Here is a 23,383-nt window from a genome sequence, read left to right as displayed (position 1 = left end):
AATTAACATGCTATTATATTCATTCAAAATCAAATGTCTCGCAAGCTGTCGAAGGAATGATAAAGTATGCTTTAACTTTGTGATTGTCACTGCTAACCATTTGCAGGTATTATTTTTAAAAACTTTGCGACTCCAATTGTTCCAAATGGCTTTTTGATTAAAATAATCTTCCTATTTTGACGTTTTTAATTTTTTGTATTTTTAAATATTAAATTATTCCTATATACCTCAAACCAATGTTAAACTGTTCAAGAAAAAAATGGAAATGGGCTGCTCTTTATAGATTGCTAAACCTTTTTCTGGATAATATAGGTATGAATATATTGTCTATGAACACATTAAAACAATCTGCAGTTTAGAATTTCAAAAGCTCCCTGATCAAATGACCTAGATGCTTCAAAGCACTGTTTTAATCTTCGGAGGGAAGGCTCACTCATTGCACAGCCTTTGGTTTCCCAGTTAAACACCTACACCACATTTTTAGGGAAGCATTTCAAAATTTAAATAGCTTTCTGAACATGAGACTGAGACTCATCATATTGAAAATCTTTTTTATTTTTTTTATTCCTCTCAAATAATTATTTGCATTCATTTTTAATGAATTAGTTTTCAGTAATATACAGTGGGGAGAACAAGTATTTGATGCACTTCCGATTTTGCAGGTTTTCCTACATACAAAGCATGTAGAGGTCTGTAATGTTTATCATAGGTACTCTTCAACTGTGAGTGACGGAATCTAAAACAAAAATCCAGAAAATCACATTGTATTATTTTTAAATAATTAATTTGCATTTTATTGCATGACATAAGTATTTGATCACCTACCAACCAGTAAGAATTCCAGCTCTCACAGACCTGTTAGTTTTTCTTTAAGTCCTCCTGTTCTCCACTCATTACCTGTATTAACTGCACCTGTTTGAACTTGTTACCTGTATAAAAGACACCTGTCCACACACTCAATCAAACGGACTCCAACCTCTCCACAATGGCCAAGACCAGAGAGCTGTGTAAGGACATCAGGGATACAATTGTAGACCTGCACAAGGCTGGGATGGGCTACAGGACAATAGGCAAGCAGCTTGGTGAGAAGGCAACAACTGTTGGCGCAATTATTAGAAAATGGAAGTTCAAGATGACGGTCAATCTCCCTCGGTCTGGGGCTCCATGCAAGATCTCACCTCGTGGGGCATCAATGATCATGAGGAAGGTAATGGATCAGCCCAGAACTACACGGCAGGACCTGGTCAATGACCTGAAGAGAGCTGGGGCCGCAGTCTCAAAGAAAATCATTAGTAACACACTACGCCGTCATGGATTACAATCCCCTGCTCAAGCCAGCGCATGTCCAAGCCCATCTGAAGTTTGCCAATGACCATCTGGATGATCCAGAGGAGGAATGGGAGAAGGTCATGTGGTCTGATGAGACAAAAATAGAGCTTTTTGGTCCGTGTTTGGAGGAAGAAGAAGGATGAGTACAACCCCAAGAACACCATCCCAACCGTGAAGCATGGAGGTGTAAACATCATTCTTTGGGGATGCTTTTCTGCAAAGGGGACAGGACGACTGCACCGTATTGAGGGGAGGATGGATGGGGCCATGTATCTTGATCTTGGCCAACAACCTCCTTCCCTCATTAAGAGCATTGAAGATTGGTCGTGGCTGGGTCTTCCAGCATGACAACGGCCCGAAACACACAGCCAGGGCAACTAAGGAGTGGCTCCGTAAGAAGCATCTCAAGGTCCTGGAGTTGCGTAGCCAGTCTCCAGACCTGAACCCAATAGAAAATCTTTGAAAGGAGCTGAAAGTCCACATTGCCCAGTGCCAGCCCAGAAACCTGAAGGATCTGGAAATGGTCTGTATGGATCAGTGGGCCAAAATCTCTGCTGTAGTGTGTGCAAACCTGGTCAAGAACTACAGGAAACGTACGATCTCTGTAATTGCAAACAAAGGTGTCTGTACCAAATATTGAGTTCTGCTTTTCTGATGTATGAAATAAAATGCTAATTAATTTCTTAAATCATACAATGTGATTTTCTGGATTTTTGTTTTAGGTTCTGTCACTCACAGTGCAAGAGTACCTATGATAAAAATTACAGACTTCTACATGCTTTGTAAGTGGGATAACCTGCAAAATCGGAAGTGTATCAAATACTTGTTCCCTCCACTGTATATACAGTATATATATTAAATATGGTAGTAGTTGTATTATCTGTTAATTAGTTATAATATTATTAAAACTACACTATAAGATTTTTTTTTCCACTCGTTACATGTAGTACTTTTAGCGTCTTCTCCCAGCTGCTGTCTTGGATCGTAGATTTAAAGCAGAGTGGGTGATAGGGGATTATCAGGTGCGTAACCAGTTTAGAGACATACGCGAAGGCTTGTACTTTACACAGCTGCAACGGTCCTCACTGGATATAAAAGGAGTGGTAGAGAAGTACAGTAATGATAAGAAATACATCATACACCATAAAATCATCCTGATGCCACAGACTCTGGCCACACTCGTCTTTCTATAAGTGTTTTCCAAGTTACTATAGACGGACATTAAGCAAAACAAGTCAATTTTAGATTTGTGTTTTTACAGCCAATATACGCAATGTATTTGCTAGTTAAATGCTGAGTACTTAACGTTTGAAAGCATGCAATTTGCTATTTCATAGCCCATTGATGGAATATATTTTCTGTTTCTTTTTGGCTATGTGCTGATAGTCTACAGCTTTTTTGTTTAAATTTAATTTAATTCAAAGCAAGTAAATGTAAAAAATATGTACACATTCTATAGGCAAAATGTTGTTTAAAATGCTGTACATCAGATTTTCTTGGCAGCCGATAGTGTATCAAAAATGCTTTACTATTTTGTTGTCATATAAAATATATAATAAACAAGTAATATATTGCTCCTTGTTTGGGTTTATACTTTTTGGCTAAAAGACTGATAGATCTGTAGACTATTTGAAATGATGATTACTTACACTGTATTCTCATTTTTTCATGTTGTTAAAAAAACAAGCTAAAAAAACAAGACTTCATTCAAATACTGTATTACTTTGTTATATAAAAAAACGAATACTTGACAAACACAATCACAAAATTGACAGATTTGACTAAACAAAAAATAAAAGGAGCGAATTTGTAGTGCCAATTATTTTTCCTGTCAGCGAATAGCGGTTTTCAGCATAGCGATGGGAAAGATGTGGAGCAAAGCAAAGCGTAACCTTCGCTAGAGACTGATGAGCGGGATTTATATCAGCTCTCCGCTCACATACTCTTGCAGGTATCCCTTAATTTAATATTTTTCAAAATGAAGTACATTTTTATTCAACATGTGCCTTGAACAAACTTCTGATGGACAAACTTCTGATGGACAAAAACTCCCTTTTTAGGGAGTTTTTCCTAGCCACTGAAATTCAATACTGTTGTTGTTTGCTCCTTGGGGTTTCAGGTTGGGTGTTTTGTAAAAGCACTTTGTAACAACTGCTGATGTAAAAACCGGTTTATAAATAAATGTCATTGATTGATTGGTCCAACAAATCACTGTACAATTACATTGTACATTCACTTCCATAATGTTCACTCGACTTTAAAAAGTTTCAAGCTGGCCAATATTTCTTGCGAACTACCATTAGCAGTATACAAATGCACATTCGAATGGTACCTGACATATGGCAGGATAAATGGAACATTTAAACCACTCAGTTCATGTCTATTATTATAATTTCATTCGACTAAAATTTTGAATTAAATGGTGGCCAATATTGAAAAATAGAGGTGTACTCCAGTTTTGCACAGTAATAGACTGGAGCAGGCCCTTTACTTGACCCCAGCAGAGAATGGAATGTTTAAACATTTACATTTTAATCAAACTAACATTTGTAATGTTTGTAGACACTTGTGTTCTACTCTTGTATCTCTGTCAAATTCAACTAAGCTGACGTATCATTTGAGTGGCCAATCAAACTTTTTTTGGAGCTACTGCATGTCCATTCTACCAATTCTGCGGCCTGTCTTCATCTGCTCATGTCATGAGGTTTCTCTTGCTGCAATCCAGCAGGTGAGGCAGGAAGAATTCTGCTGTTCCGTCTTCAGGCAAAAGGTCCAAGAACTCCAAAGGGTTCAGCTCCATGGCAACCACCACCAGTGTTTCTGTTGTCAGGGAAAATACACAGCAGAAATTAAGGAAATCTGTCATTGCTACAGCTTACATGCTTTACATGGCTTGTTATAAGTGCACAGTCCAAAAGCCATCATCAGTGTCCAAAAGCATCCAGGTGCTAAACTTGCCTGCCTGCAGTTCAGACCTGTCCCCTATTGAAAACATTTGGTGCATTATGAAATGCAAATACACTGAAGGCAGGGGGCTGGCAATCGGGAGGTTCAGACTTTTCCCGGTGGGCCGGGCCGAACCAATTACGTGGGACGCTCAGCAGCCGCTCATTGCAATTGAAGTGGGCCACTCGGCTTGACTTAAATTCTCTCTCCCTGTTTCTCAGGCGCACAAAGGACTTCACAATGGCTCCTCACATGGGCCGATCCAATATTTCAGGGGGAGGAATGACCCGTGCATAATTGCATTTGTCCAACAGTTTTGCAGAACAGGATTGATCAATATCTCAAGCAAAGGTTTTTTGGAGTATTGGCTGCTTCTTTTAACACATGCTGTTAAAATTAAGAGGAAGAGAAAAGGTGGTGCAGAGAAAATCAGAGACGAACGTCAACAGTCTCTTGAGGGAGATGCTGCCAAGTGCAGCAACATAATGTTTCAGACGCAGACTCAGCCCAAAGGTGATTTTCCTGTCACACCAACGTCGAGTAGTACCATAACAGTGACGGGAAAACGTCACACATGATATTGCAATTAACTTGCTAGCTTCCCTTAATTTTAGGTATTCGTTATAATGTTATTTTAAAATCTAGCGATATGTTCTCCTCCTGTTGGGTCAATGTTGAAGGTGTGCTGCTAGCTAGCTAACTAAAGTATTGGTGCATGATAGGAGGCAAACTAGTCACCGTTCAGCGGAATTCTCTGTTTTTTATTTGGGGGTAGGTAGCTAGCTAGCTAATCTTCGCCAGTCTCTTGGGTCAGTTTGCAAGCTTACTTTAGGTGCCAAAATGCAACAGGCCTTTTTGCATACTGGTAATGACAAAAGAAAACAACTTAATTTTAAACTATTTTGTAATAATCATATTTTGTCAAATACAGTAGTCTAAAGTATGTGATTTCTAATGGATGTTCTAATTTACATCTAAAGTAAGTGAAGGTGAGGCAGTGGAGACAGACACAGATTTGGCTTTTGCGACCGTAACAGGTGTGGCATAGCAGCTACCGAGCACTGTAGCATTTTGAACAGGGGTATTGTGTAAATTAGTTACTGGTTATTGGAAATGCTGTAATTATAATAAATTTTTGTTAAAATAAGTAATAATAATAATAATTCTTGTTAAAATAAGTAATAGATAATATTACTGAAATATAATAATAGATTGTATAGTCAATCTAAAAAATACAGGGCCTGAGAAAAGTGAGAAGATGGAGGCAGGAGAAAAATACCAGAGGAAATAGTAGAGATGCAGACAGTTGAAATGAATGCAGAAGGGTCCACCAGTAGTTGAATAGCCTACAAGTCCATGATCATAAATGGAGGCAATAACAATGATAAGTAGCAAAAAGTATGTTACATTCTGTTGCAACGTTCAAGCATTTCACTCCTGCGACAGCAAACGGCAGATTATTATAATAAAACATATTTGTGAAGACAAACAATATAGTGGTTAAAGTTCATAACTTAAAAAATGATAGACCCAGAACTGTTGAGCAGCTGCAATCCAATATCATGCAAGAATGGGAAAACATTCCACTTTCAAAACTCCAGCAATCGGTCTCCTCAGTTCCCAAACGCGAGTATTGTTAAAAGAAAAGCAGATGCAACACAGTTGCACATCATTGCATTCTGTTTTTATTTGCATTTTACCCAGCATCCAAACTTTGGATGCTGGGTAAAAAAACAGGGTTGTACATTATTTTTTGTAAATAATTACAAGATTATTTTGTAATTTTGTAATTCATTTAAAAGAGGTATAAATGTACCTTTGAGTGCAGACAGTAAGATAGTGTTCTCTTCCCCTGCTGCTCTGGTTCTCTCACACAGCTCAGGTAACAGCTTCTGCCACCACAGAGCCTGAACAAACACACATGAATAGATATGCAATGTTATTATTTCAGACTAGGATTGATTTAAGGGTAGGGCTACAAGGAGAAGGTAAATTACCACAAACCTGCTAAAATGGCTAATGTTTGAATTAAACCTTTTTAGAGGGATATCGTCAACTCGATTAGGGACCTGTCACCTCTGTGACAAGCCACATTCTTCTCAATATTAGGAAGAAATATTTCCGCAACCTAAACTATTTAAGGATTTGCTTTGCAACACTGGAGAAAGAGCAGTGCACGTATTGTATCCCTCACCCAAAACTTACATTTGAAGCTGCAACAACCAAAATCTCTCCGCCCCATTAACAAAGGTGTGGAAAAGTTGCAGGAAATTAGACCAGACTAGAGCTGACTATGTTATTGGTATTCAATGTCAGGCCTAGTTGGTTTTTCAAAATTAAATAAAAATTATGCTAGCCTGGACATAAACCATGCTTTTTTGGGGGGATTATAAAAAAAAACAAGAGTATAGATTGTATATATTTTTTTAAAACAATCATGATGACATTCAAAACGTATTAACGGGGGAAGAAACAAATACCAACATCTAGTTTTTGGGTGACTCTTTCCTTTAAGGCCTAAAAAGAAGTTGTGAAAGTACTAAGGACAAGAGAAGTTGGGGCAAATTAGTGTGATATACAAAGTAAACAGCAGCACCCTTTTGTTGACTTGCAGCTCATGGTTAGCGTAGGGAATGATGGCCTCAGGACAGCAGTCTAGGAGCCTCTCGATGGAGCTGTCATGGTGGCCCAGCTTGGTGGCACAGAGCACGTGCAGACTGAGCCCTGCATTATCTTCGTCAGGTAGCTGCTCCAGCAGGGGCAGAATTGATGACACATCCAGTGTGGGACCACAAAGCAGGGACTGGGAAGGGAGGGACACTCCATGTTAGTTTGTTTGCCATGTGGTACATTAACATGTAATGCATAACATTACACTGATTGTTTAGTTGGTTAATTGGTTTAATGACTGGCAGGCCGAGAGACTGATAAGTTCTTTGATCGAAGAGCAGAGGTTATTATAACATACAAGGTCTGGAGCACTGCTGCTTTTTTGTTCAAGGCACCTGCCTAGTAGTGAAGTCTGTCAGTTTGTGAATGGTGGGAGAAAATTAAGGAGAACAGCGATAGTGGTTTTGTGCAACTAGTTACAATTTGAGAAATGTAAACAGACTTACCTGTAATTTCTGGAGGTCTTCTTGGTGATCATGAACGATGTTAAAGTGAGCTGGAGTGAGTATACTCACCCAGGGATAAATGACGCCAAAGTGAGAGCAGGAGTTTATCTAGAACCAAGAAATAACGCAGGACTTAAGCGCAAAGGGAATCTCACACACACACATACACACACGAATCAGATAGAAAGGTAATTTAGTTAGGGGACAAACAGTGAGAAAGAACAAATAACTTCAGAGAAATATTGAATAGAATGTATGATTAAGTTTAGCCTTAGGATATGGTCCAGGCAGAAAACAAACAGCAAATAGCCTACCATTCTCAAAGGACCCAGTAAATGTTCAGTCCAATAGAAGGTGATATGATTACATAATTACAATAGGACAATGGTGGACATCGCCCAGCCCTAAGACGCGCAGAAACACACCAGGTCGTCGGCAGTCTTCAGTGGTTTGATGCCATTACTGTCTCGGCATGCAACGCGGTCAATGTAGACAGAGGTGAGACGAAACAGCAGTTCCTGGATGACAGCTTCCTGTGACGATGCCATCAGCAGGGCTTCCCAGAAGTCCACCAGCAGCTGAGGGCCTCCCTGGAGCCCTGACACCTTCCCACACAGGTCCTACAGGACACACATTTCAATACATTCAAATAAGATGTGTGGTTCTCTGGTAAATTACTTGCAATGCCAACTGAAAACAGTAAGTAAGTGTGGAAAAGATGGTCCACCAAACGACTGAAATATTACAATGCTGAGGCAATCCCTGAAGAATGACCCACACACAAACACACACTGTAACCCCTGACCTGGAAGAATAGGTCGGCCTCATCCAGTTTGACCTTGTTGTTCTCATGGAGCGCCACCAAAGCCGCCACCAGCAGGCCATCCTGGCTCTCCATGAGGTGGCGTGCCAAGGGGGTGGGCACCACCGCATGCCCTCTGCCGTGGAGCAACAGCTTGGGCTCCTCGATGAAGCCATACACCTGCAGCATCTGGGAGGTGCACAGTCAAAGTACACAAAGATAACGGATACCCATCGTAAAAACATACTACATCTATCTACATACACCAACCATTATCTACTGAACCCACGATAAACAAATATCATTTACGCACACAAACACAGTTGGTACACACCTCTGCGTGCCTGTCCATGTGTTGTCTATAGAGCTGCAGGTCTCCCATGCGGAGAGCCAGAGCAGCCTTGGAGAGAGTGAGGGGTACAGCGGGGCCTGTGATGGACTCCAGGCTCTCCAGGTGAGCCAGACCGCTGCCAGGGCTGGCCCTAACCATCGAGGGGCTGGCTATGACATGAGGAAGCTGGGACGGCTCAGCCGCACCGAAGATATCCAGAACCTCGTTGGCCGTCTCCTACAACACACACAGGCACAAGCCACTGAGACACATGCTGCGGGCTATTGAAGCGGATGTGGTGGTGTTGAATGGCTGCGGGTCTCCTAGGACTTGCATAGCCACCTACCTCTGTCAGCTCCTCCATGGTCTCATCGTACAGGGAGTGTTTGAGAAAGAAGAGGAAGCCCTTTCCATAGCCACAGGGGCTGACGGAAAGACACCTGTTCCTGGAGATCACCTCTGTCACGGACAGACCTGACATCTTGTAGTAGGGCAGGGCCAGGTGGCAGTCACGCTTGTCAAACCTACGCAGCAGCGGAAGAGATTGTCACACCTACTTATTAGCGTACAAGTCACTCCACCAGTAAGTGGGGGGTTTGATAATGGGGAAAACAAGTCTACAAAACAAGTGATGCATATTTAACTTGTCTGCTCACATAGACTGGTGAAGAAAATTATTCATGGTTACCATGTTTTTGTAAAACTGTTGACATTGAGATTATTTTATGTAAATTGTCAACAAAACTATTCTGCACATTTATAGTCCTGCGCCCATGTCATTAAACATATTTGTTTCCTTGTGAGTTACTTATGAAAACACTAACAGATATTACTAGATGCTTAAAATAGTTTAGTGTAGGCAATTTATATTTACTTAGAAATAATACATTAATCAAAAATCGAATGAAATTAAATTTCATATTGCAGAAAAAGTACATACAACCCTACCTTCAAAAACTGGTTTTGCCCACTTGAAATAAACTAGTGTAGCCATTTCTTGTAACTGTCTGTGTCTTACATTGCCTGAGAGGATGTCTACTTCAACTGTCGTTCAAGGACTGTCTTACATGCACAACCACAGCATTTCGATAGGATTGATAGGATTGAGATAAGAGGTTATGATAACCTACAAAGTAATTTCTTCTTTCTGTGACATTCTGTGGTAGCTTTGTTGTGGACGATTTTCCTGTTGCATGTTCAGTCCAGCTTCATCTTTTTGAGAGATTTGTTTTTGCAAAAAAATATGGCATCTGGCTTTGATGGAAAATAAATTTGACCCATCTGTTCAAAGCAAACTGTACCAGTAGTTTTGGTACTTTTCCGGATGATGTTTGGCAAACTGCATGAATGGTTAAAACGTTTTTTTGTGATTTGTTGAATTGGGTTACATATATCATTGAATAAAGCTGGATTTCAGAACAAATCTGCTCCAATATATATAAAAAGAGAGACTACTTTCCAGGGGTGTTCTTTTTCACATGACTGTTTGTTTTGGTTTAGTTTATTATAGATACAAAGTGCTATCAAATGTACCAAATGCGTAGAAATCGGTATTGGCCTTAAGAAAGCATAACAGCTGCTTTGTCTGGATGCACCAAGAAGTCAACAAACCAATTAATCAGCTAATATATCAATTACGCCAATTAACATATGTATGAACATCAATAAGTAAATAATTTAAATAATTCAAATCTGATTTAAAGGGAAACAACTGCATTTTCATCCATTTGAAATGTCCAACTAGCCAAACAAATAATAGTTTTAGAAGACAAGGGTGTGATCGGATTCTAGCCTATTAAAACAGAGAGAGCAATGTACCACCTTCCCCAAACGACCCGCTGCCACTTGAACCTCATTTTGATTGGTGGTGATATAGAGCATCTGAGACAGGGTAAGGTCACTTTTTCATTTAGTGTGTTTCTGAAGGCCTTCTAAAATGGGTGGATCATGTGACTGTTGTTCCCCTTTTAAAATGTCCCTGATCCCACTAACCTACTGAAGCAGTCTCCTAACTGGGCACAGCTCTCCTGGAAGGCCAGCTGCAGCTCCTGTCGGTCTGGGGTTCTGTCAGTGCTGCTGCCTGTTGTGTCAGTTGCATTATACCCCAGGGAAAGGGATAGGTTCTGATTACTGCTCTGACACTGCCCTACAGGGTTTCTCATCCGAGGGGCCAGGAGAGTGGCTCTCAGGAGGAGGTGGGCCTCGCTGAGCAGGTGCAGACAGCTCTGAGACAGAGGGTTGGTCTCCTCATACTTCTTACTGTACTCCACCTAAACCACAGGAAAACGTATTGTTGAATGGAAGGTTAAACAGTATTAATTATTCAGCACCATGAACACAGCCAAAACCAATTTGATGGTAAAAATGATGTTTTGTCTTGTAATGTCTGACAGGGCTGTACCATCTCATTGTAGAGTTGGAGTGGTGGGACGGTGTTGACCACATACAGGTTCCAGCCATGACCCATCTCACTGGGATCCCGGTGCTTGGCGAAGGATGACTTTCTGTTCCTGGGATCAGGTCAGGGTAGCAAAAAGTAGTTAGCTCATATCTATAACACTTTTTTAATACCAGCCATATTTTAACAACGGCCACAGATGTCGGGTACTACAGCTTCCATGCAGTCAGAAATTATAGCTTAGCCACAATTACATCTACCACAACAGGTTTTAGGCAGCCCCCTTGTCTGGACCATGGAGAACACAGGCTTGGCTGTCACGACCCACGTGGCTACACAGTTAGGAAGTGCTGATGACAACAAAACTAACAGAATGCTGATTGTCTTGCTCTGACTTCACACAAATGGAACAAACCAACCTAAAAAAAATTTTCAACTGAACTTTTCCATGGTGTTTCATTTGAAGAACTACCATGCCTACATACAAATCCAAAACAATCTCCAAGGAATGTTATCAAGGGTAGAGTTTCTGAGATTAATGTGAATCATGTGGGTGTGTGTCTGTTCATTCTTCCTGCTGCCTATCCATTATGGCCTCGAACAGCTACATCTAATAAGACCTAATGCTATTAGCCAGTTAAACATTCCTTGTCTTCCCCAAGTAGCTAATAGCAGCAGTGCCAGGCACTCATGTGACATGAAAGGCTGCTGTGTGCAACAATCTGTGTGTTTTAGAGAAAGGGCAAAGCTTGGCGGAGGATGACAAATTCCTGCACATTGCCCTACATCTCTTCTGAGAACGCCTTGTCTCGCTTTTTTCTTCTATTGGTCACGAGGTGAGCTGAAACTGGAACACAAAGATCAAGTCAAGAAATACAGCTCTGGAAAAAATTAGGAGACCACTGCACCATTTTCTTTCCTTTACAAAAAAGTTGGAAAGCAAGGTTTTGAGAGAGAAGCAGAAGGGTTAAAATTAATAGACTCTTAATTGGTCTCTTAATTTTTTCCAAAGCTGTATGTTCTCATTAAAACCAGGTACAGTGGATTCTTCTGATCCTTCATCTCTTCAGCCGTTCTTCACTGTCGAAACACCCACAGAGGGCACTCTATAATCACATTATTGCCTGCACTCAACCTTTAATGCTCGCTGTACACTGCTAGTGTTCCACTGGAGTGATGTCAAAACACTGATGTGCTACGTTAAGTTCACACACAGTTAGTGAGTAGCCAGATGGGAAAATGGTTAGGGTTGTTTTAGTGGGGTTGGGGGTTCAGGTGGACTACAGGGGGATACACTACCAAGGGACCAGGACTTACAGGAAGGAGCGAGCCAGGAAACTCTCCAAACCGGGATTGCTGGAGGGTTCTATACCTACCGCTAGCAAAATCCCTGTAAGGGTTTTGTGATCTTTGCATTCTCTACAATGAGAGTAATAGGCACAATCGTAAAGCACAGGAACGGGGACACAGATTTACTATACAGTAAAATACTAGGAATTCACAATCTAATCTTTTCAATACATAAACAGGATACAGGCAAGAGTTTACCACTAAAAAGTGAACGCTATCGGTGTAGTGTTAATCAGACATTCCTGTTAAAAGCTGCCATCCCTATAAGCTGCTTTCATATTGAATCCAGGACAAATTGTAGCTTCACCGCTTCGTAAAGGAAGGATGTGTGTTTTGACTAACTGTTGCTTTACTGGTCCCACACAAAGTTGCCACAAGGTTAGGATAAAAATTGGGCTATATCATATGGCCAAACAAAGCATGACAATCCCTTCTGCAATTTGAGATTTCATATTTCTGATTTCATATTCCTAAATAACACGGTCTCAAACCAGTTTGTTTCTTGGGCAGAGTGCAACTCTATGATGCTGACAAACTAATGATCCATGGTGTTATCGCGTGTACAAGTAACATACGTGTTCCTGCGCGTGGCCTTCTCCGTGTCCTCCTTGGTCTCCACGTCTGCGGCAGTCAGCAGGACAATGTGGTGGCGATTGTGACAAAGAGCCTTTAGACCAATGAAGAGCTGGATACGCAGAGCGCACACCTCCATGGTGATGGGAGGACAAGCCTTCACACGATACAACAGCCAGTTACACTTGAGCTAAATGTGGTCGTCATTAATAAGGCTTGCCGAGCAACAAGTCCCCATGTTCAAAATCCCTGAGGAGGGACAAGGATGACGGGGTGCCATATTCAAGGGATTGTTAAATGGTCGAAATATTTGGTTGTTAATGTCATCATCTCCTGAAGAACGTAACCAGAACTACACAAATCACATGAGTCTATTCAAAACAACGGAGTACATTCTCTATCAGAATAAATGGAAAATTACAACCTAGGCTTACTTGATTAATTACTTGATTAAATTGATCAAGTAATTACAGACAATAAAACTATTAATCAGATATTTTAATATATACAGAAAAGTCTACATTACTTGATTGGTGTGAGTGATTCACTTACATTTGCCCATCAAACAATGAAAGGGCGCTTTTGACCATGTCAGTTGGGAATGTTTATCTATGTAGCTAGATACTTTGTACAATGGTAAGTACATTTTTTTTAACCAACCTACCTTAGTTATCTTAAAACATTATTCCATTTTCAACATTGTTTTTATGTTCCATCATGATCGCTCATGACACACATTATAGTCTATATAGTTGTTCACATTACAATATCCCATAAATGGCCAGTTTCTTAGATACACCAGAACAGCCCAGATTCTTCAGGGCAAGGTGTCAGAAAGGTTCCACAGGGATGTTAATCCATACTGACGCACTGGCATTAACACATTTCTGCAGATTTCACAGCATGCTGTGAATAGCCTGTTCCATCTTATCCCAAAGATGCTCTATTGGGTTGAGGTCTGTGAAGTGCACAGGTCTCTCAAGTTAACTGAAGCCAGATTCATCAGACCAGGCTGTTTTTCCACTCCTCAATTGCCCATTGTTGGTGATCATGTGCCCCAGGGAGCCATTTGTACCAAATATGGTGCTCCTATAAGCAAATACACATTTATTAGCCCAGCCGCAGCAGTTTTGGCCTGTAAGGGCAATTCTATTGCAGCTAAAACTTTAGAAGCTAATACAAACGCTTTTGATTGTTTCATTTGTAACTCAAGTTAAAGATTATATTTGCTATTTAACTCATATAAATGCAAACATTTTCTCCTTTTAAACTCTACACAGGTCTTTCTCAGTATCAGGACATTTTAGGTGAAAAGCTTTTCACGAGTGCCTGAGAAGCAATGCTAATTGGCCAGTGTTAATCATTTGCGTGCATCAGGATCTCTGAAGAAGGACGAGGCTTCAGTCCAAATGAGAATTTAACACAGATTTATTAATAGGAAATGATAAGTCAAAATACATGAAATACGCTGCAGCGGTCAAATACTTGTTGTAACCCTCAAGCTTCCACAAATATTCGCCACGAATCTAGATCAACCATTGGTTTTGTTCCTCCCGCCACGGGCGGTTACTTTTCACTCTCGTGAGTGAAACCCATCCTTATTGGCTCTTTGTTGGCATGGTGACATGTCGGTCACAGATCAACAGGTTCTTGCATACAGATGTGAAATCTTAACCAGGTTACAGTAATTTACATTCTATTGTCCTAACCTAGACTAGAACATCAGGGGGTTGGAGACAGCAGGTTTCTTCTATATGTTAATTGCTGGGTTCTCATCCAGTCTCTCTTACCAAGACAGGAGAAAAGTCTGAGTGAGTGTGAGACAAAAGGCGGTTTTGACCTATTCTTCCCAGAGATAAGGTGTGCAAATTACAACAGAATGTATGGGTTTTACCAATTGAAAGTTATTGTATTCAATCATTTTCCTAACTTGACTGCAGCATACAATTTAATAAAACAAAAACATGAAAATACATGGTTATTAAATCAGCATTATTTAAACTTCATTTATCTCAACACCAGCATAGCCCAGAAAAGAGTCATTGTCAACAGGGATTAGCTATTCTCACCCTGCTCTAGCAACTACCAAAGTAGGCTTCCGTGCTTACAGAGCTAACCTAGATCATCTGGTATGTGAGCATGCCTTGCCTATGTGACTTCCTGGTTGGAATCTGTTGGGAGTTGTTGCTATAAGGAATTGGACATTGCAACACAGAGGATGGGAGAATGGGTTGGGGGTTATAAGGGGTGCATTGTTCATTTATGCAGTTTAAAGCCTTTAAAGGATTTAAGACCCCCCAAATTGCCTTTTTCAAGTTACATTGTTATTAACAAACAATGACATTTATATCTTTGGGATTCATCTGAAATAAAAACATACACTACTGTTCAAAGTTTGGAGTCACTTAGAATTGTCCTAGTTTTCAAAGAAATGCACATGGTGGATGGTGTTATGAGAGATCTCCTCCCAGACCGGGATCAGGGCATCAGTGAGCTCCTGGACATTCTGTGGCGCTACTTGGCGCAGAGGTTCAGAATTGGATTCATGTCTGGAGAATGTGAGGGCCAGTCAATGGCATCAATGCCTTCGCCTACACACTCTGGTCACATGAGACCGGGCATTGTCCTGCACCAGAAGGAACCCAGGGCCCACAACACCAGCGTAAGGTCTGACGATGGGTCTGATGATTTAATCCTGGTAACAAACAGCAGTCAGGGTACCGTTGGCTAGCACATGGAGGTATATGCGACCTTCCAAGGATAAACCTCCCCAGACCATCACTGACCCACTGCCAAACGGTCAAGCTGGATGATGTTACAGGCAGCATAATGTTCTCCGAACTCTTTCACGTCTTCTCAGTGTGAACCTGCTCTCATCTGTGAAGAGAACGGGGCGCCAATGGCGGACCTGCAAATTCTGGTGTTCCCTGGCAAATCCCAATCGAGCTTCACGGTGCTGGGCTATGAGGACACACACCAGTAGCCCGCTGGCGGTTATTTTGTAGGGCTTTGGAACTGCTCCTCCTGTCCCTTCTTGCACAAAGGAGAAGATACCGGTCCTTCTGCTGGGTTGATGCCCTTCTACGGCCCTGTCCCACTCTACACGTGTAACAGCCCATTTCCTGGTATCTCCTCCATGCTCTTGAGATTGTACTGGAAGACACAGCAAACCTTATTGCGATGGCATGTATGGATGTGCCATCCTGGAGGAGCTGGACGACCTGTGCAACCTGAATGGGCTGCAGATACCACCTGTGTTAGCTAATCAAAGTTTATCATTTCAAAAGGCAAACTGATCATTAGAAAACCCTTTTGCGATTGTTAGCACAGCTGAAAACTGTTGTGCTGATTAAAGCAGCAATAAAACTTTATTGCTTTAGGCTAGTTCAGTATCAGCGTTAGTGGGTTCAATTACAGGCTCAAAATGGCCAGAAACAAAGAACACGTGAGATGAGCTGAAGAGGAAAGACCACAAGTGTGGACCTTGGAATCAGAAGGATCTGGAGAGATTCTGTATGGAGGAATGGTCTCAGATCCTTTGCCATGTTTTCTCCAAAATCATTATGCATTATAGGAGAAGACTTGGCTGTAATCTTAGCAAAGGCAGGTTGCACAAATTATAAAATTTAGTGCCAATAATTGTGGCATACATATTTAAAAAATAAAACCTATTTTCACAGCCCATTTTGCTTATATTTACCAAAGGTGCCAGTAATAGCCAATGCTGGGGCTGGGCTCAACAAACTTTTTCGAGTTATCGATAGGCTTGAAGCTGCCTTTATTGTTGCGGGTGATTTTAATGGCGCCAATTCAAGGAAAGTCCTACCAAAGTTCACAAAACACATCAACTTCAAATCAGACCATGCCTTGATACTGCAGCATTCAACTCCGGCAGCAAGGACAATTATAAGAAATCCTGGAATGACCTCAGGAAGGCAATAAAAACTGCAAAAAGCCAATACAGAGTCAAAGTAGAATCTCTCTACCAGGGCTCCAATACCAGGAACATGTGGAGTGGTCTGAGAACCATCATTGACTATAAAGGCAATACAGGTAGTGTGGGGGAAGTGTCACCTTCTCTCCCAGAGGAACTGAACTCTTTCTACGCTCGCTTTGAGAACATCATCCCTGGCATGGATACTCAAATGGACCAGGATGTCTGTAAAGCCCTAAAAAGGATTATCACCCGCAGGGCTCCTGGACAAGATAACATCTCAGGCCGTGTTCTCAAGGTCTGTGCAGACCAACTGGCTGATGTCTTTACTGATATCTTCAATCTATCGCTATGTCAGTCAGTGGTCCCCACCTGCTTCAAAAAGTCAATCATTGTTCATGTGCCAAAAAAGCAAAAAGTCCTCTGCATGAATGACTACCACCCTGTAGCACTCACACCAATCATCATGAAGTGCTTTGAGCGGCTAGTTAAAACACACATCACAGACTCCATGCTTGTAACACTTGACCCGCTACAGTTTGCCTGCAGACCAAACAGATCCACAGAGAACGCCATTGCTCTGAGCCACCACTCCGCACTCTCTCATCCGGACAAGAGGACCACGTGAGAATGCTGTTCATTGACTACAGCTCAGTCTTCAACACCATTGTGCCCCACAAGCTAGCGGTGAAGCTCAGGGATCTGGGTCTCGACCCCACTATGTGCAGATGGATCCTGAACTTCCTGACGGGTAGACCCCAGATGGTGCAGATGGGCAACACCACCTCCTCTTCACTGACTCTCAGTACTGGTTCCCCCCAGGGATGTGTGCTGAGCCCGCTCCTTTACTCTCTCTTCATCCACGACTGCCTGGCAACCCACGTCTCCAACACCATCATTAAGTTTGCTGACGACACCACCATCATAGGCCTGATCTTTGACAACAACGAGTCAGCCTATAGAGACGAGGTAAGGTCACTGACTTTGTGGTATCAGGATAACAACCTCCAGCTCAATATCAGCAAAATGAAGGAGATGATTGTTGATCACAGGAAGCAGCGGCGGGGAGACCACACCCCATAAACATCAATGGGTCTGCAGTAGAGAGAGTTCACAACATCAGGTTCCTCTGGGTCAACATCAGTGATGACTTGACCTGGTCTCATCATTCTAACGTCGTAGTGAAGGAGGCCAGGAAACGGCTCTTCTTCCTATGCCGATTAAGGAGATTTGGCATGGATTCCAGGATACTCTCCAGACTATCCTGTCCGGCTGTGTCAATGGCTGGTATGGTAGCTGCACCTCTCTCGACCGTAAAGCATTTCAGAGGGTGATTAAAACAGCAGAGCGCATCTGACCTGCCATCCCTGCAGGATCTCTACACAGAGAGGTGTAGGAGGAGGAGCTAACAAATCATTACAGATCCCAGCCACCTATGCCATGAACTGTTTAAAAAGCTGCCGTCAGGCAGAAGGTACAGGAGTATTCCGTCCAAAATTAACAGGCTTCGGGACAGTTTCTTTCCTCAGGCCGTAAGGCTGCTCAATTCAGGAACCCCTCCCCCTTCCATCCATAGTCCCATGCACACCTGTCACTTTATATCATGCTCATCTGCCAATCATATCATGCACCCATGTCACTTTTACATTACACTACGGTTGTACAATTGTATAGCTATTATTATTGATGCGATTTGTATAGTGTTATTATTGAAAGTTTGTTTTATCTTCTTATTTTTATTGTTTTTTTATTACTGTCAGGAGTAGGAAAACCAAGCATTTCATTGCCATAATTTGTTACTGCATAAGACAAATCAACCTTTTGAACTTTGAACTTAATAGTGGAGGGCAATGTACCCAACTCAATATCCTTCAGAAAAAACTGCTCACCAGTCCACAAAACATTGTAGCTACATGTAGGTATGCCGCAATATATTTCATCGCTAACGTGAATTATTTTGTAATTTAAATAACATTCAAGTATTATTTTAATGTAAATGATGCCCCAATTAATCCTGTTTATTTAACTACCCCAAGGTGGATAAGTAGCTATCCGCACATCAGATACTGTATATCAAAACCTGCCCAGGGATCGGTCTGCGTGTTGACTGGTCTCTCATTAGCTAATGGGAGTGGAGTGGTCCTCACCTTCATGGTCGTGTCGATGTAAGGGTCCTCAGCTCTAGCTGCCACTGCAGCACACCTAACTGAGAAGCACTGGAGAGCATTCCTGACAAACACACCAGAGAAATCTATATAAGACCACATAAATCAATCAATAATATCAGTCTGAAGGACTTGGGATTTGTTTTCCAGAGTGCCCATCTGTCCTTACTTGGTGATGATATGAAGGAAGAGGTCAGTGAGGACCGCCTGCTGGGCTTTCTCTGGATACTGATAGGCTGAGACCATCTCCACCCCTCCCCTCACGCTGTACACATAGCCTGTGCTGGGCAGCGAAAAAAAACAGAAGACACACGTCGGCTCCACACCTCTACTACCGTCTGCGCAGAAGTCTTGGTTACCTGGTTGTAAGGGAGAGAACACCAAAGGAAAAGAGAGAGAGATGAGAAGTGAAGGAGGGATTGTAGTAATACAGCTGCTTCTACTTTACAATGTTTCCCTACTAGCTACCGTGTGTGTTGGTAAGAATGTATAAGGAAGTTACGACTCACTAGTAAACATGGGGTGAAGCTGCAGGGAGTGCAGGTGGGTGTCCTCCACACTGCAACCCTGGAAGAAGTCTGGAGCAAAACGCCTAGAGAGGAGACCCAATTGGATAAGATGTGTTAAATGTCACCATATTAAATGTCAACAACCTATTTCTCATAAAAAATAGGTACAGTGTGCCTCCCTAATCAAAGCACGCTAGCTGTGATTATTTTCAAAGGTAAAGGAGAGTTTAGTGAGAAATTCTGATATATTTTGTAGACCATATTTTGGCAAGCAGCAGCGTAAGTGTAATGCCATGCTCCATCAGGGTTCTAAGTTCCTGTTGCAAATACAAATAAAGATGTATCAACCAATTATTTAAATATTGTATGATATTTAAATGTCTTCCAGGTAACTGTTCTTCATGTGAATAGGTCCTTAGTTGAAAAACTTTGACAAGAATTCCACTTCAGACTAAAAGAAATAAAATGTAACATTGTTTTGCATGCATGCCACTGAATAATATTTAATGCAATCCTCTCATACAGTCATGTGGTCAGTTTGAACTTACCTGCCTTGCTTTCGATCCTTTGAGGTGATGCCCAGCCAGTGAGCCAGAACACATAAATTGTCACTAACCTCAGCTAGAAACAATGTTTTTTTACTCTCTTTTACTGATATGTAGGCAACGTTTTGATACAATAACATCTGTCGGTTTTTCCTCTGTGTGCTGTTATTGGTACTTACGGTTGTTAGATCTGCAGTTTGTTCTGATTGGAAAATCTGCATATTTGAATATTACGAGTCCAGTAACCACTCTCAAAAGCACTGACCTTTTTTAGATGCAAGTCCATCTAAAGGTTTTGAAAGGCAGAAAAAGACACCCATGCCCAATGCGTTTAACTTGGCATAGTCTTATTGGAAAATCAAGGCTGACGTTAGTGACAATCTGCCATAATAGCAATGTGCCAGCTATAATAAGCAATGCTGGGCATGGGCACATGGTGGAAATTAGATATTTTTTATTTGGAAAAGTGAACCGACCAAATTGTGAATAGAATTACTGAATTGTCCACTTTGAAAAAAATTGACAGAAATGTGATTAAAATAAAATATGCACCTATATAAGATATAGGTGATTGCGAGATTGTCCCTGGATTCGCTCTCCATGCCTGTCCATTCCAAAGAAACCTTGACCCCACAGTCCTTGGCCATTTCCCCCAGTAGCTCCTGGTGCTTAGGGAATATGAAGAAGTCATCCAGGTCTTGGTTACCAGCCAGACCCTCTCTCCTCAACTCTGGAAATATGAAGATAATGTAAACTTAAACCAGTCAGACATAATATACGACCATACTATGTTCGGTGGCTCTACTAGTATCTGCACCATTCGTGTTAAGAAGCATGAACGGCCAGAACAAACCAGAATCAGCACATTTATCATTCTCTTCCTACCTCCACCATCCATGAGTGAAGCTGTAGTTGTGTTACCTGTGTCAGTGTCATGTTCTGCACCAGTGATCATGTCCTTGGGAACCAGGGAGTGGTCCTGGGGTTTATTGTCAGCTGACTTCTGAGTAAAGGCAGAACCAGGAAGTCTCTCCAGTTTGACCACCAACACCTCCAGCTCTGCTTGCAGGGCAATGTACCCTGAACAGATCGCCACCTGGGGGATGAATAACAGACCATAACCTCATCATCAGTTCTCTATACCCTGTTATCAAATAAAACAGTTCAGACAGAGACTGTCTATTAAATACGCTCACTGAGGTACCACCTGATGGGGTGACATACCTGATGGGGTGACATACCTGATGAGGTGACATACCTGATGAGGTGACAGTCCCGTGAGGTGGAGGATCAGACAACGCTCAAAGTCAAGGATAGAGAGCTTGTCGCTGAGGGCCTGTCTCTTGAGACTGAACAACACCAGGCTTTTAGGACACCCCACCAGCAGGTCCCCTGTCACCCCGCAGCACGCCACACACAGTGGACGCTCAAACAGTGGAATCTCAATGATCTCCATCTGTTCCTTGGGAGCCCCGTGTAGGGATGAGCCACGCAAGAAGTGGCCAAGCAGACGCACACCCACGCGGGTCTTTTCTGCGGCCTGGTAGCGCCAATTTGTGTAGGCACGGAGGTAGGTGGCGTTGTTCTTCTCCTCAATGGTTACCAGGTAGTCCCCTGGGGTAAGTGGAGGGGACAACATGAGAGGTGAATGAGAGGAGGACATTGTCTTTTGTATATTTAGCCTATATTCTGTGTTTACATTATGTGGCAAAGTGGCCTTAAAATGAATTGATCATCAACAATAATAATAACACACGTTTCCATTCATAACGAATGCACTTCCATCGAATGTTTCTCACTCTGAATTTCTCAAACTCTAAATTAGTAATACATATGCACCTCATAAGGTCTCGCGGCTTAGAAAACAGCGCAAAATAGGTAAGAGGAAGTCAGAGAAATGTTTCACACCTATCTCGCTGTGTAGGATTCGCTGCACAGTCCCCATGGTTGCGAAGCGACAGATAAGAGGACACCCCTCCTCTTCCAGTAGAAAAGCCTCGATCTTGCATCCTCCCGCGGACACAACAAACAAGGCACCCCCTCCACAACAAACCAAACCAGGTTCCTGCTCGGTTGGCACAATTTGCTGGGACGCGAAGGGGTGACAGTTGTATACATGAACCATCCTCACTTTTTCTCTAGTACGTTACGTCGAGAAACTACTTGTGAACCAATATAGCTACATTGACTCTATCCAGATAATACAGTGCAGGGTGGGTTTGTTTTCAATGTCTCTAGTAATCATCTTGGTTAACGCGCTAGACCAATCCTAGACAGCTACCGGTAGATAACGTGATCAATATCACATGCACCGCCCTCCCTTGGAAGGATTCGTTCAACTTGAAAATGTTTTTTTCTCTCCAGTCTGGTAGTTTACTCCCTTTGCCATTCCATCGAAACTGTCATGTATACACGGAAATCTTCTTTCGATTTGGTTGCCAGATCCCATCCAACTGAACTTGCACATACCACCACCTACTGCACTGGAGTGTGAGGCTCCCTACTTGAAATACAAGGAAATCTTAAACAGAACAGCGTTTAAAGGTAATCTTTTTTTATTTCTATTTATTTATTTATTTTTCTATTAATTAGAGATTTCAACAGCCTCAGAAACAGTTGAACTTTCAAAAAACAACAATGGAAGTAAAACGAAAAAATAAAAGATAGACAAATTAAAATATTACACCTGTATCACTATAAATAAACGCTAGGGGGAGTAAAAGTCTACCTAAAAAATCTTTAATTAGTGCAGATTGTTACCGTTTTAATAGATTTTTGTTTAAAATATTTTTTTATTTAAGAAATGTACTGTCTGAGCTCTTTCTCGTGAACTTGCATCTATGAATATGATATTTGGCCATAATAATGATGAGATTAGTCATATACACACAAATGTTTTTCTTTGTACTATCTGTTAGTCCAAACAATACATCTTTCCAAAACAAACAAAAACCAACCTCAATATTTTCAGTAATAAACTTACATAGATTTTTCCAGAATTTTGAACAATTGGACGATGCTAGAATAAATGCACTGTAGATTTTTCACATTCATTACACAAACTACAGATACAATCATTGTCTTTCTTATAAAATGTTTTAATATAGCTCTTGGCTGGATAGTATTTATGGATTTCCTTCACTTTATTAGTAACTAAGTATATATTAGGTAAAAGACAGACTTTCTTCCAAACTATATCACCCACGTGATATCATACCAAGTGATTTTTTATTTTTTTTGCAGATTCTTCTATAGAGAGAGAAGCTTATCGCACATCTCCATTTGGCTCTAATCAATAGTTTTAACATTCAGAGAGTTCAAGAAAGAATCATCTGTTATATGACAATATAACAGAACTAAATACATTTTTGTAATAATGCCTACA

At 41.4% G+C, this 23,383-nt stretch overlaps 1 protein-coding gene across 3 annotated transcripts; it reads right to left on the bottom strand.

Annotated features, from left to right (window-relative positions):
- Positions 1-3,298: 3,298 nt before the first annotated feature.
- Positions 3,299-22,458, bottom strand: hps3 (HPS3 biogenesis of lysosomal organelles complex 2 subunit 1). Of its 3 annotated transcripts, XM_013135134.3 has the most exons (19): positions 21,907-22,458; positions 21,257-21,612; positions 20,920-21,094; positions 20,551-20,728; positions 19,454-19,536; positions 19,114-19,303; positions 18,927-19,008; positions 12,848-13,002; positions 12,240-12,341; positions 10,926-11,034; positions 10,517-10,794; positions 8,871-9,048; positions 8,528-8,761; positions 8,197-8,382; positions 7,817-8,011; positions 7,392-7,499; positions 6,872-7,078; positions 6,092-6,182; positions 3,299-4,149 (listed from the first exon to the last, which is right to left on the bottom strand). In XM_013135134.3, exons 1-19 carry the CDS (start codon positions 22,121-22,123, stop codon positions 4,022-4,024), a joined length of 3,252 nt encoding a protein of 1,083 aa, XP_012990588.1. In that variant the 5' UTR covers positions 22,124-22,458; the 3' UTR covers positions 3,299-4,021. The 3 variants fall into 3 exon arrangements, with proteins under 3 accessions (XP_012990588.1, XP_010865403.1, XP_019904767.1); XM_010867101.4 differs by lacking the exon at positions 12,240-12,341 and having other exon boundaries at positions 21,907-22,457; XM_020049208.2 differs by lacking the exon at positions 21,907-22,458 and having other exon boundaries at positions 21,240-21,311.
- Between the last annotated feature and the right edge of the window lie 925 nt (positions 22,459-23,383).

The sequence above is a fragment of the Esox lucius genome, chromosome 8 (genome assembly GCF_011004845.1).
Source record: "Esox lucius isolate fEsoLuc1 chromosome 8, fEsoLuc1.pri, whole genome shotgun sequence".
NCBI lineage: Eukaryota > Metazoa > Chordata > Actinopteri > Esociformes > Esocidae > Esox > Esox lucius.
The sequence above is the reverse complement of the archived record's forward strand: the minus strand, read 5'-3'. Positions and strand labels throughout refer to the sequence as shown.